This window comes from Chanodichthys erythropterus, chromosome 3, assembly GCF_024489055.1.
Source record: "Chanodichthys erythropterus isolate Z2021 chromosome 3, ASM2448905v1, whole genome shotgun sequence".
Classification (NCBI taxonomy): Eukaryota; Metazoa; Chordata; class Actinopteri; order Cypriniformes; family Xenocyprididae; genus Chanodichthys; species Chanodichthys erythropterus.
In genome coordinates, this window is record NC_090223.1 from 32,359,269 (window position 1) to 32,371,943 (window position 12,675).

The 12,675-nt window shown below is 39.5% G+C and overlaps 1 protein-coding gene across 3 annotated transcripts in view; it reads right to left on the reverse strand.

Moving 5' to 3' along the window:
- xylt1 (xylosyltransferase I) overlaps positions 1-12,675 on the reverse strand; it is a 66,357-nt gene that overhangs the window by 32,271 nt on the left and 21,411 nt on the right. For all 3 annotated transcript variants that reach the window (XM_067381860.1, XM_067381859.1, XM_067381861.1), the window contains one exon: positions 1,179-1,701. In XM_067381860.1, the coding sequence (XP_067237961.1) occupies positions 1,179-1,701 (523 nt within the window). The remainder of the gene's footprint in view (positions 1-1,178; positions 1,702-12,675) is intronic.

Genomic DNA, 12,675 nt, shown 5'->3' on the forward strand with positions numbered 1-12,675 from the left:
TTTCTCTAGGCAGAGGCTCTGAGCCCTGAGAAGATCTGTCACTGTTCTATTTGAACGCATCCATAGCCCTGATTTGTGTGCAGATGACTGAGCACTGCATAATTGCATGAATATGTTTTCTGTAGTCAGCTATGGGAGATGGAGAGGGGAAAAAAGACAACGTGCAGCAATTACATCCGTCTAACCTCGCGCGGAAATCCAGAATCTCATTTCCAGCCTGTCTCTGATTGTAATTACAAGTGTTGTGAATGTCTGTTGCCAGCCCTGTGACTCTTAATACACTACTTCCATAAACCTCCAAAGACAGGATGGCAATTAATTCTAGGAAAACCATCATTATTTTGAGTATTATTTATCCTAAATTCTCATAAAGCCCAGCTAATGTTTCGCTTCATGCCAATGCAGGTTGATGATTATAATTAGTCCTTATCCCAAAGGAAAACGTCATGACATTGAGTTAAAGACCCGACAAGTTTTCTGTCCTGTGGTGACATACTTCCTTTTTAATCAGGAAGTTTGTCCGGGAAATTTGACTTTTTTTTCCTTTTTTTTTAAAGGCTTTAGTTACATTTTCAGCAATGAACCATTTGCTATTGCTAGTCAGTTGCAGAGGGGGTGGGACATTCTCTTTATGAGAGTAGATGTAGTGTAGGATGTTGTGTAGAATGAGTAATCAATATTTTTGTCAATTTTCCTGGAAAAGAAAGACTTTTAAATGTGTTTTAATGGAAGTAACGACATATCTACAGAGTTTAACGGATTATAAAAAAAAAATGTAGGATGGGAACTTGCATCTATCGGTTGTTGATTGAATTTTGAGATATGGCTGTTGACTTAAATGAATGCGAGCTCGCAGTCGATTGTGGCGGGGTGGGTTTATTCAGACTAAAGGACTGGAGAAGTATGGCATACGTCACCAGGGAGAAGTCTGTTATTTTGACCATAAGAGTTAAGACATTTTGATTAAACATCACAAGGTCAATTTAAAAAAAAAAAATCTGAGATGCACGTATGGATTAATCGTGCACAATTAGGTAGATTGGATGAATTTTCATGCCGACTTCAAGTTAATTTGTCCAGTAGCAATGGCTTCAAAACTAATAAACATGGACTAAAAGCCACAGAATTCCAATTTTGAATTTATGAGGTCTTTAACATGGAATAAGAAGTCTACTCACCCTCTACTGGGCAATAACGGGTGACTTTCTCAGGCATGAGCTGGCGTTCTTTGTGGCGGCAGTAAACCTCCACTATCTGTTGCCGGCACTCCTTGGTCTTGGCGCGAGAGAGGGCGGAGATCGCCTCTTTGCCGCTGAGCTCGCATTTGGGCGGCTGGTCGTATTTGATGTCTGCAGTGGGTGTGGCAGATCGCTTGGCCTGCTGGAGGTGGTGCCTGTGCTGCTGGGTTTGCTGTGGATGAAGGGTGGGATTGGCCTTCCGGTGAAGCTCGGTGCGCGTCTGATTGTAGCCACCTTTGTTCTGTGCATACTGAATGACCTCATTAGAGTTCTTGCTCAAGCTTTGCTGCGCATGCGCCTTCTCCAGAAGACCTTGTTTGTGCTTGCCGGGCGCATGTCTCTGTGTCTGTGAACGTGCCCCGAAATTACTGTTGTCTATGTTCTCAAAGTCTTTGGGAACAGAGTTCTCATTGTTGCTGTCCACGCGGACTTTCTCCTTGGGCCGGTGCGAGTGGTAGCCGTCCTGAAAGATGAAGGGCGAAACCGTTAGTAAATTAGTTACTGCTACCAACAGAAAGTCAATGTCACAATGTCAGGTTTTATACCTTATTTACTTTTATAAGTAATCAGGCATACAATTTTGGATAAACAATAATGTTCTCTTTAACCACACAGTAATTCAATGTGAGCATGACCTCGTATGGGCCATTTCTGATATTTTTCTGTTTCCTGCAAGTGTCACTGTTGATGAAATATTCCACTAGCAACAGTGTGTGCAACAGGAAGGAGGTTGCAGCCATGACCTGAGAGTGCTGATCTGATTGCAGGAGACATTTCTGTAGCTGTGAAAGCTTTAGGAGAAGATATGATCTTTGACATGACAGGATGAATATCTACATGGTGTTTTGCAAATAAATGCACTATTTATCTTTTTCACTTTATCTCTTTATATATTTTGGTAATCATATTAGCAATCCATTTGCCCATTTCAGCTCCAACAAACAAGTTAAATGCTCAGTCTTATACTGAGAATAAGGATGTTGATTATTAATATTAAACCTTTCACATAACTGCTATACATAAACATAATACCATCAAAAATATTTTTTTTTTCTTTGAAAAATTATTTTTATTCTACTAGCATGCATTAAACTGATCAAACACGTGATTGATTCTTTTAACTCTAAGGAGGGACTACATAAAGGTCAATAAAACATATTGATCATAGGATATCTTTGCCTTATATAACTTGTGACAACAACCATTTCGACATTACAACCACTTTGACATGTTCTTGCTAACTTCCCCACGCATCACATCCCCTGACTCCTACGCCCCTGTCAACTGCTCTTACTTTTCCCCTCAACTTGTTCTGTCCACCGACTACTGTGCCAGTCTTAAAGTACACGTACAGTAACAGTAGACAGCCAGAGAGGTATTAATAAGAGGAAATGGAAACAAACAGATAATCAAAGAGATGGAGATCAGGACAGGAAGTAAGACTAGGCACAGCTGCAACTCTCATTTCCTTACCGTTATGGTGAAATTTGTCTACAGAGCATTTATTAAAGCTTGTTGGTGAGCTTGCAGAGTGTATTATTGGTGAGGGAAAACTTTCAAAGACAAATCTCTGTCGCGTCACCCGCACTTTGGCCCTCTAAAGGCTGCAGTTTAGAGCCGACTCCACTCCTGTCTGCTCCTCCTCCTCCTCCAGGAGCTTTCAGGAGGAAATTACAGTGCCCTGGATTAATAGCCTGAGCAACCACAGGAGGTAAGTTAGGCTGCTGGAGAGAAGACTATCGATCGCTTGCAAAAATCTGTCATTTCCCAAGGTGCTCTGGGAGCCCTGCTCTGCACCGCTGAGCACCTTGGCAGTCGCAGACCTTCTGTATTCTCTCTCAAGGGGAGGAGGCTCCCCTCTCTCTTGCATCATCCATCAGAGGAAGGGTGGGAGTCGCATACTCGTTTATCAAGCACACTTTTATCTGGCTCTTCTTCTGCCTCTCTGATGGCAAAGAACATCACGGGCCACACAAACACTAGAACTGGGCGGTATGATTCTGCTATTTCGTCAATACTGACACATGATTTACAAAGAAAAAAGTACAGTCTACTGTAACTGTGCCACAGATGAGCACTTCTAATATTCACAGCTTCACTGGTGACAATAAGAGCAATTTAGTTTTAGTTTCTGGTGTAACTGTGGGTATATGTATATGTGATTGCTGATATAAATGACATGCCTGCAGTCATTGGCATGGTGGTGAGGAATGCTGCAAGACTGGAATGCTGCTTTGCCTGTTCTCTCAATGCCTCACGTCAGAGACTGTTTGACAACTGTATAGTTATATGTAACTGTACACCTTAATGGTTTAAATGAATGAATAAGGTTTGAGGGAGAGTGCACACATGAAACTTAAAACCAAACAACACTCCCTTAATCTGCCCTGATTGTCTTCTAACTTTGCAGTCCAGCAGCTAATATGTGGATACTGTGGGAATAATAAAATATTATTTATGAAAAATGCTCTGATCCAGGCTGACTTAATCAATAACATGAATCCAGCCAGGAACATAGTTTCTTAAGCAATTAAAGTATTCATTTTTTAACAATAAATTATTAATAGTTTAAATACTGAAGTTTAATTAATATAACACTATAAAAGATTTTGACAAACCTCTAACCTGAAATCTAATAAAAAAATCTAAATTTTGTAAATCTTACAACTTTTTTATTATGAATTATAATTACATTTTGTTATGTTTTGTTTTGATATTTTGTTATGCAAAGCTCTAAAACAGGGATGGACAACTCCGGTCCTGGAGGGCCAGTGTCCAGCAGAGTTTAGCTCCAACCCTAATCAAACACACCTGAACCAGCTAATCAAGGTTTCTAGGATTAGTAGAAAGTTATAGGCAAGTGAGTTTTTATCAGGGATGGAGATAAACTCTGCAGGACACTGGCCCTCCAGGACCGGAGTAGTCCATCCCTGCTCTAAAATATATTATCGGGTAGAAATCCTTTTCTTTAATCATTATCTAGTAAATCATGAAAAACTGGAAAAGTCATGGGACCTTTGAATATTGTTGTGGACAATGAGGCGCCCTGGAGTCAAAAAGATTGAGAACCACACCTACTACTAATAATTAAAGATCTATTCAAATTCAACACACACACACACCACCAGGTTTGCTTTTATGAATTATGGGGACATTCCATAGGCGTAATGGTTTTTATTCTGTACAAACTGTATTTTCTATCGCCCTACACCAACCCTACCCCTAAGGGTAGACCTTTTTTACTTTTTTAGAGCACATTTTTACTTTCTCACAAAAACTCATTTTGTATGATTTATAAGCCTTTTGAAAAATGGGGACATGGGGTAAGGTCCTCATAAGTCACCCTCTCCTTGTAATACCTATGTAATACCCATGTCATTATACACATTTGTGTCCTGATGTGTCACAAAAACGCGTGCACACACACACACACACACACACACACAAATGTTGACAATGGTCTTCCATAACTCCTGCAAGTTCTGTAGTAGTAGCACTAGCACTTAAGCACAGGAGATGAGTCGCCTGGATACATATGGGTGAATTGCATCTCAGCAGAAGCTTGTTGGATTAACAGCAATGGGACTGAATGGAAACACTGTTAGTCAACTATTAGGAGAGTCATAAATACTTCAGTTCTCCGTGAAGCTGTGAAGCAAAAGGACGTCAGAAAACATTACATGACTCAGATTAAGGCTACAGAATCTGAGCTTTGACTGTGAGCAAGGCTTACAGATGTGTGAGCTGGTGCACATATGGATGCAGACATGAAAAGTGCATTCATGCAATGAAACTATGTGACTATGACTCAAGACAGTGGGCCAGGAACTAAAGCATCACTTTCCATTAATAATCTCATAGCCTCTGACCAAACATAACATCTCACCCCAATAAACTGATAACAAATTTGCTAATGCAATAAACTTGCTGTGCTAATAAAGCTTTTGTACAGGGAAATGCAGGCCGCAAATCCAAAAAAGTCATTTACAATCACTACTCATGCTAGTTCTGACCATATGTAACACCTCAGTTTGCTTCTCCCAGCAGAAGGTCAGCAAAGTTTGCCTCACCCAGTGCCCCAGGGCTGCAAGGGTCACCTTCCTAGAGGCTGCCCTCTCCCTGACCTCTCTGCCTGGGTGGCTGCACAGGGTCAGTGCAGGATGAGTCACAGAAAGCTCAACAGGATGGGAGTGGGGGTGGATGCGGTCACATGTGCAGACTAGACGAAGAAGGTGAGCTTGCGAGCTGGTTATAGTATGCGGGACGGGCGCTGAAACCAAACTCTGACCTTTCCTACACCACAGAGAGCAGCTCCATCAATCACCGTGACTGTCTACAAGCTACTCAATCAAACTGAACCGATGGCAGCGTTCCACATCGAATCCTCATTTACAGAGTGTGTGTCTGAATCTTAATAAAAACAGCCACAGTTGACCTGCTCGTAAAGGTCAAACTATGGACAAGTACAAAGAACACTAGGGCTAAGGTTGGCATAGTGTTGTAAAAAAAAAAGGAATCACTATTTTGATGTATTGATACTGAAATATCTAAAACGATTCCAATACTCCCTTTCTGCAGTATCGATACACTGATACCAGCTCGCTCCTTCTCTCTGACAGCGAATGGACACACACCTTCCTCCTCTCATTTACCTGTATCATTCACTCTGATTGAATAGTGCTTGTATTGCACAAAATTTTAGTCAGTCCCGCAGGTTTTGCGCTCACACCTTTTATTTAGATAAGTGACGCTCTCATCAAGCAACCTTTGAAACAGCTCGGGAGTATCAAATTAACTTTTTCGTGGCTTATTGCGCTTAAAAAGTCAAATGCATACAAAATTAGGTCAAAATGCCTGTTTTGCTGAGTATTCAGGTAAATACAGTCAGTTTTGAAACATAAATAATTGAGAGAAAATGCATGTTGTGTAACAGTATATTGGATCCATGCATAAGCTCTTAAAGTGACAGCTGCCTAATAAACCTGCTGCTGTCTGTCATGGTAATCAGTGAACAAAAGACAAAGAGAAAATCACTCGCTGCTCTTGACTAAATTTTATACCTTTAATTGTAAGCATTAATCTGCATTTAATTTATATAGTGAAAACTATGCAGTGTTATTTTACATTTGATTACTTTCATTTCTGTAGTATTTCGTACCAGAATACTACTGTTAGACCCACCTGAAAAACTTAAAGCCATGTTTATTTAATTTGTCTTTCAATTCTATTGTATTTATTTGTGCTATCATTTGCAATTTTTTTATTTGTTCTTATTTTATTACTGACTGTTTACTTGTTTTTTTTTTTTTTTTTGTAAATGTAGTTCAAAATCAAATAAAGCCTCTCTGTTCTGCATGTAAGCTGTTACAACATTATACATTGCACATTATATACTTAAGACTAGTAAGAGTTAACGGTTGTTGGCAGTATTATCAAATAATGAGTCAAGAAAGAGAGGAAAAAAAAAAAAAATCAGGGCTGATATTATTCACATGGAAATGGAGGGACACTTTAGGCAAATGAGATACAGAAAGTCATTATGAGAGTAGAATGCCATTCAGAGCTGAATTGGAAATCATTTAACTTTCAAAATTTAAAATTAATTTGATTTAAGGTAGCAAATATGATGCAGAATTACAATTTAAATTTGAGGAAAAAATTTCAAAATTAAAATAAAAAAATTCAAGGAAAATTCATATAACTACAAGGCATGCTTTTTTTACTATATAAGAAAGGTTTTTTGACAAACCCATCTGAAAATTTGGTTTTATAGTCCTTAAAAACAAAATTTAATTGTCAGAAATGTCACTCATTTTATATATACTTTATATTTAATAAAAAATAGACCAGGTTGGAAGAACACTTCTATTCCCAGAATGCCATTACCTATTCAACTTCATATTCCAATTCTACATCCTGTGGGGTGTGGCCAATACAATTTATATACATACTCTGGTCATTATGAATTCAGAAAATCTGCATATTGTGCATAGTATTCAAGTTATTTACTATAAAGTGTACTATAAAGAGTACTATTTACTATAAAGAGTAGAATACTATTCCAAACAAAGCTAAGCACTGGATGTTGGTCAATGGCATCATCCAAAATTTCTACCATACTCTCAGGGTGTTTATATCTTGCTGCCATCACCTTGTGCTTTCATCCTGGAGATGGAGGCCAAGCTAAACCAAACTGAATTAAAATTGATTTGGATATTAGGCAGATTGAGTGAAAATTGCCTATGGGCTTTCATCACCTCTGCAAACAGAACAGTTGTTCCCAACAATGAGGCAGACACAAAGGACAGGCAGTGAGATACAACTTGATGCATAACCTGGCCTTTCTTTCAAACAGCAAAAACCACAGAGGAAGTCTTTCATTGTTTGTCAAGCCAAACAAGCAGTCTAACATGCATGCAACCACACTTACGAAAACATAACCAGTACAGTACTGTATTCGCATGCCTAGAGACATTGCTCTGCCTTTTTTCTCTCACACACTGTTTTGCTCTGAGCAGTGTCCCTGTCCTGTGTGATTCAGTCTAATGAAGGGGCTGGTCCCTTAGTCATTCTTGCTCGCAGCTCTTAGTGGGCTACTGGGGAAAATAGTGAAAAGCGCTTCCACTAGAGATGACAAATAAGCCCAGCTCAGCCCCCCAGGCAGAGAAGAGCAGGTCTGCATGAGACACTCAGCGGACTGTCGGAGCTACAACACCTTCTTCTACAAGACCAACATGAGTGAAAGAGATGCCACAAAACCAGAACAAGGATATTACATTAGAGAAGCTAGCTTATCTTGGAGAACAAGCAGACCAGGCAGAAAGAAAATGTTCAGAAGAATAGAAAAAAATTGAGAAAAGGCAATATGAAAAAAAGAAAATAAAGACGACAAAGGTGGGAAATGGCCACAAGAGGAAGAGAACTTCTGTGGTTTATGGTCATTTAAGACTTAAAGAAACATGTGCAGGCAAAAAAACAAAAAAACAAAACAAAAACAAAAAAACTAAGTTTGCATCATTTCACCTCCAGAATCGGACTTTTTTCAGACATTTTTTGCAATTATTTGAATAATTAATTTGAACAGTGGCCATTACAAAGGATAATGAAGCCAGACCAAATGCGAGTTTGCTGAAATAGTCCCCATCTAGGCTATATATGTCTCTATTGGTTAACATTATCCAATTACCCATATTTCAAGAGTAAGTTATTACAGTTGGATTAAAGGACAAAACATTGCTATTTGGAAAAATGTGCACAAACAATCACAATATGAAAAGGAGCACGCATATCTGTAATCTAGAATCACTTAGTTACTTTCCACTATGCACACCCAAAAACACTCTGATAAACCCATTTAGACTCCTGACAAACATTTGTGATGGATGAGAAATGTAACCGGCTCAAAACGGTCTTTGATAAGTAGCTACGAGACATGATCATGGGACTTCAAACGATGACGACTCTAGACAACTTCAATGTTTATGAAAGCTTCTGAACTTGAAAGCACATAGCTTTCTTTTCCAACATGTAAGGATAGAGGCCATCATCAGTCCTTGATCACGGCCTGCCACAACATGACTGATCATTTGTACACAGACGTAGCACAAATCTACCTAACTCTACCGAAAAATCATAGAAAAGCACCCTGACCTACTTCTTACTATGCGTGCTTCATCAAATCCACTAATTGATAAATATTAACCTTATTTTAGGGTTTATTATGATAAAGAGCTAAAGAAAATGCTCATTTTGAGATAGAGAAATGCTGTTTGTTGCTTTAATACTGACAATAATATGTTTAGTTTAAAAGTGTTGTATGTGCTTTTAGCACTGACAAATGCTTAAAGACTTCACCATTAACAGATTAACAGAACTAATACAAGGGCACAAGCACTAATTGTTTGAGCATTAACGACAGTGCCTCAAGCATGAAGATTTACATTTGAACCCCTATCTGGTGTGTGATTTGTGCACAAAGCTGGTAAGCTGTGCTGGACTAAGCTCAGAATCATCAGTTTTGGGCTCTGTGAAGAGTGCTGAGATTCCCCATAAGCCTCTGCTTGAGGCGCTTTGTGGCGTTTTTCCTATTGAACGCAGCCCCAAGCTTGCTGAGCACCTGTTGGCATGAGGCCTGATTGGCATCATCCTCTTCCCTCTGAAGTGCAGGGCCCACAGCTCTCACCAGTGCAAATGAGCAAACATTAAGCCAGGCTTAGCCTGCTGCTTTAAGGTTTAAGGCCTCGGCTTTTGTATCAAGTGGTCAACAGTAATCCATTATGGTAGGGATTTCTGGCACTGTCTCAGAAAATGCTTTCCTAAGTCTGAGGGATATGGAGTCGTGCAACTCAACTAGTGAAAGCTGGCCTGTTTAAGAAGGTTTCCAGTTGCCAACCCCACATTTCATCAGTCTTGCACATTCTGTTCTTCTTTATTAGGGTTGAGCAAAATTCAAAAGTGAAGAAATGGCTCTATTTGAATTGAATAGAACTGGCACATCTCATAGGAAGTTGGGATGGTTCAATCAAAAATAATTCACTCACCCTTGTGTCATTGCAAACCTGTATGCTTTTCTCTCATTCTTCTGTGTAACACAGAAGAACAGGTTCTGAAGAAGCCCACTGACAATGTATGGACAAAAACACTAAGACATATTTTAAAATATCCTTTGAAAGAAAGAAAGTTATACAGGTTAAGAAGGACATGGTGACTTAAGGGATCTATCTATCAAGCCAACATTAACATTTAAAGTTTGTCTTGATAATTTTGCTTTTCTAGGTAAAAATGAATTCCTTTGAATTTAAATTCATTGTAATTCTACATCCTATCATGTAAATTGCTATTTTGCCTGAATTCAAATTTTGTTCAAATTCAGGGATTTAATTAGAACTTATAATTCAGTTCTGAATGGCGCACAGCCCGGTTACTCAAAACATTCTTAATAATATTCTTCTTAACTCCTTTTCTTTTCTTATTTTTTAAACTTAAGAATAGTTAATCTTTTATATTACCAAAAAACTGTTATTTTCTTCTTTAAAAAAAAGAAAGAAAGAAAGAAAATATTTATGAATTTAAGAATATATAAAAAAAAAAATCACTTAGGAACATTCTTACATATTTCTTAGAATTTATCTTAAGAAATTCCTTAAGAAAATCTTTCTTAAAGATCTTTATTAAATCCTTGATTATGATTTCACTTTTTTAACTTTAGTTGGTGTGTACTGTTGCTGTTTGAGCATAAACAACATCTGCAAAGTTACGATGCTCAAAGTTCAATCCAAAGGGAGAAATTTATTTTACAGAAATAGCTTTTTTAAGGACTACAACAAACGGCTGGTCGGGACTACAATGAGCTTCTTCCCGTGTTGGTGACATCACAAACCCCAAGATTTACATAAATTCTGTCCCTGGGAACACTTAACAAAGGGGGTGAGAACATGTTGGGATGCTTTAGAGAAGAGGAAGAGTTGTTGTAGTAGAGTGTTGTTGCCATGCCATCATTTTACGCTGGATTGCTTCACAAACGAGGGTCAATTTAATGCTGGATTTGCACAAAAGATTAACATGACGGCACATGCTAGTCGATGGGTCAACTCTACAGCAACTACATAAATTTATCCACTAACCATTCAGAATCGTCCAGTTGCATTCTAAAAGTTGTAACAACTTCTTGAGTCTCTCCATCAGTGTCCGACTCCGGTTACTGACAATCGTCATTTTGGCTGCGTGAGATTCTCCAGCTTTGTTGTTGTTGAGCAACCGAAGTGTGAGCTGTTAAAGCTCCTCCCTCTTCTGGAAAGCGAGCTGGGAGCACCAGCTCATTTGCATTTAAAGGGACACACAACGGTGCATTTTTGATCACACCCAAACAGGGGCAAATTTGACAAGTTATAATAAATTATCTGTGGGGTATTTTGAGCAGAAACTTCACAGACACATTCTGGGGATACCAGAGACTTATATTACATCTTGTAATAGCGGCATTATAGGTTCCCTTTAAATCTGGCCCCTGATCTGTTTCAGAGAGCAAGTCCCCGCAATCATATTCCACGCATGTTCTTTAGTTAAACCCGTTACATCAAAACAAACAAACTACCACCTTTCCATCGACAGGAAACCTTTGTTAATGAGGGGGGTAAAGCCTTGTAGGCAGAGTGTTTAAAGAGGCATACAAATGAGGCAGCGCAGCAATTAGACAGAATCCACAATGGATGCGGCCACTCTCGGCTAAGGATTTCTTAATGAATGCTCAAGGTGCTGCTTGTGAGACAGATTGCTCGACATGTGGCCTCCTCGCATAAGAAGTGGTCTGGGACTTGGGCCCCAATGCCTTTACATAACCACCCCTTTCAGCCACGAAGCGTGGGAGAACTACAGCTTTGTGTGGGCGACAGGACCGCGGGGCGTGCGTGTAAAAAGCAGGTCTGTGTAGGAAGACCCACTGCTCTTTCATTCCACTTGTGTAAACAGGCTGAAACCCACCATGTTCAGAAATACGTTTCCACGAACCAGGGCCGAGAACAGCCACACCCTGGCTCGGGCCCTTCGGTTCTCTCTGCCACACGCATCACCAACAGCACACTGAAATGGGGTGTATTTTGGGCTAATCTCTTCTCTGATTGCTAATAGTAAGGTATATGCATGGAACAACCCAGATTTGGACATAATGACAGCAGCAAGGTCAGCGCAAAAGGCGGTTTTCCAGGCCTGTTATTTGGGAGGCATCAACCAATGGAGAACTAAAACATCCAGGCTCCTCTCTGTGGCCCATGTGGAGGAATAAGAACATCAAACAGACTCCCAAAAGTGGACTGGCAGAACTTGTCTCAAGTCAGTCTTCCCCTGCTTTGCTTTTATAGCAAATGCCGGTGCCATGTTCACTCCCCTAAACTCTGCAGATGTAGAGTTTGGCTCAATCAGGTTATACACACATGGGACTTGATGGATGGCTTCTCTGCCAGCACGGTCCAGTCGTGCACAAGCATACAGAGTATCAATACACAATCTGTAACAGAAAACCCGAGAAGCACCGGTCCGTTAATTGGCATACCATTCCATCCTTGCCATCCCGATTTCAAAGGCTCTGGCCAACGGCACAACTCAGCAGGTCTCAATTTAACTTTTTGGTGATGCATTAGCACGCGGATCCACAATGAAAGGGCCCTTTTGTCTGAATACAACGATAAAACTGCATTACTTTACATAGTTAGAAAATGAATTACATTTTTATCAGCTGGTAACAGCAATCCGGTCCTTTTCTTTAATAGTTACTAATCTGTAGAAAACCAGCATGTGGGAAACTACAGTACCTTGTAAAATGTAATTACACAACAATTGCAGTCATTGTGTTGATTACATAAAAAGTATGTTTCTATACAAATCATTCAAACAAACCATTTCCTAATTATCCCCCATTAAGAGCTTTGTTATAAAACTGTGC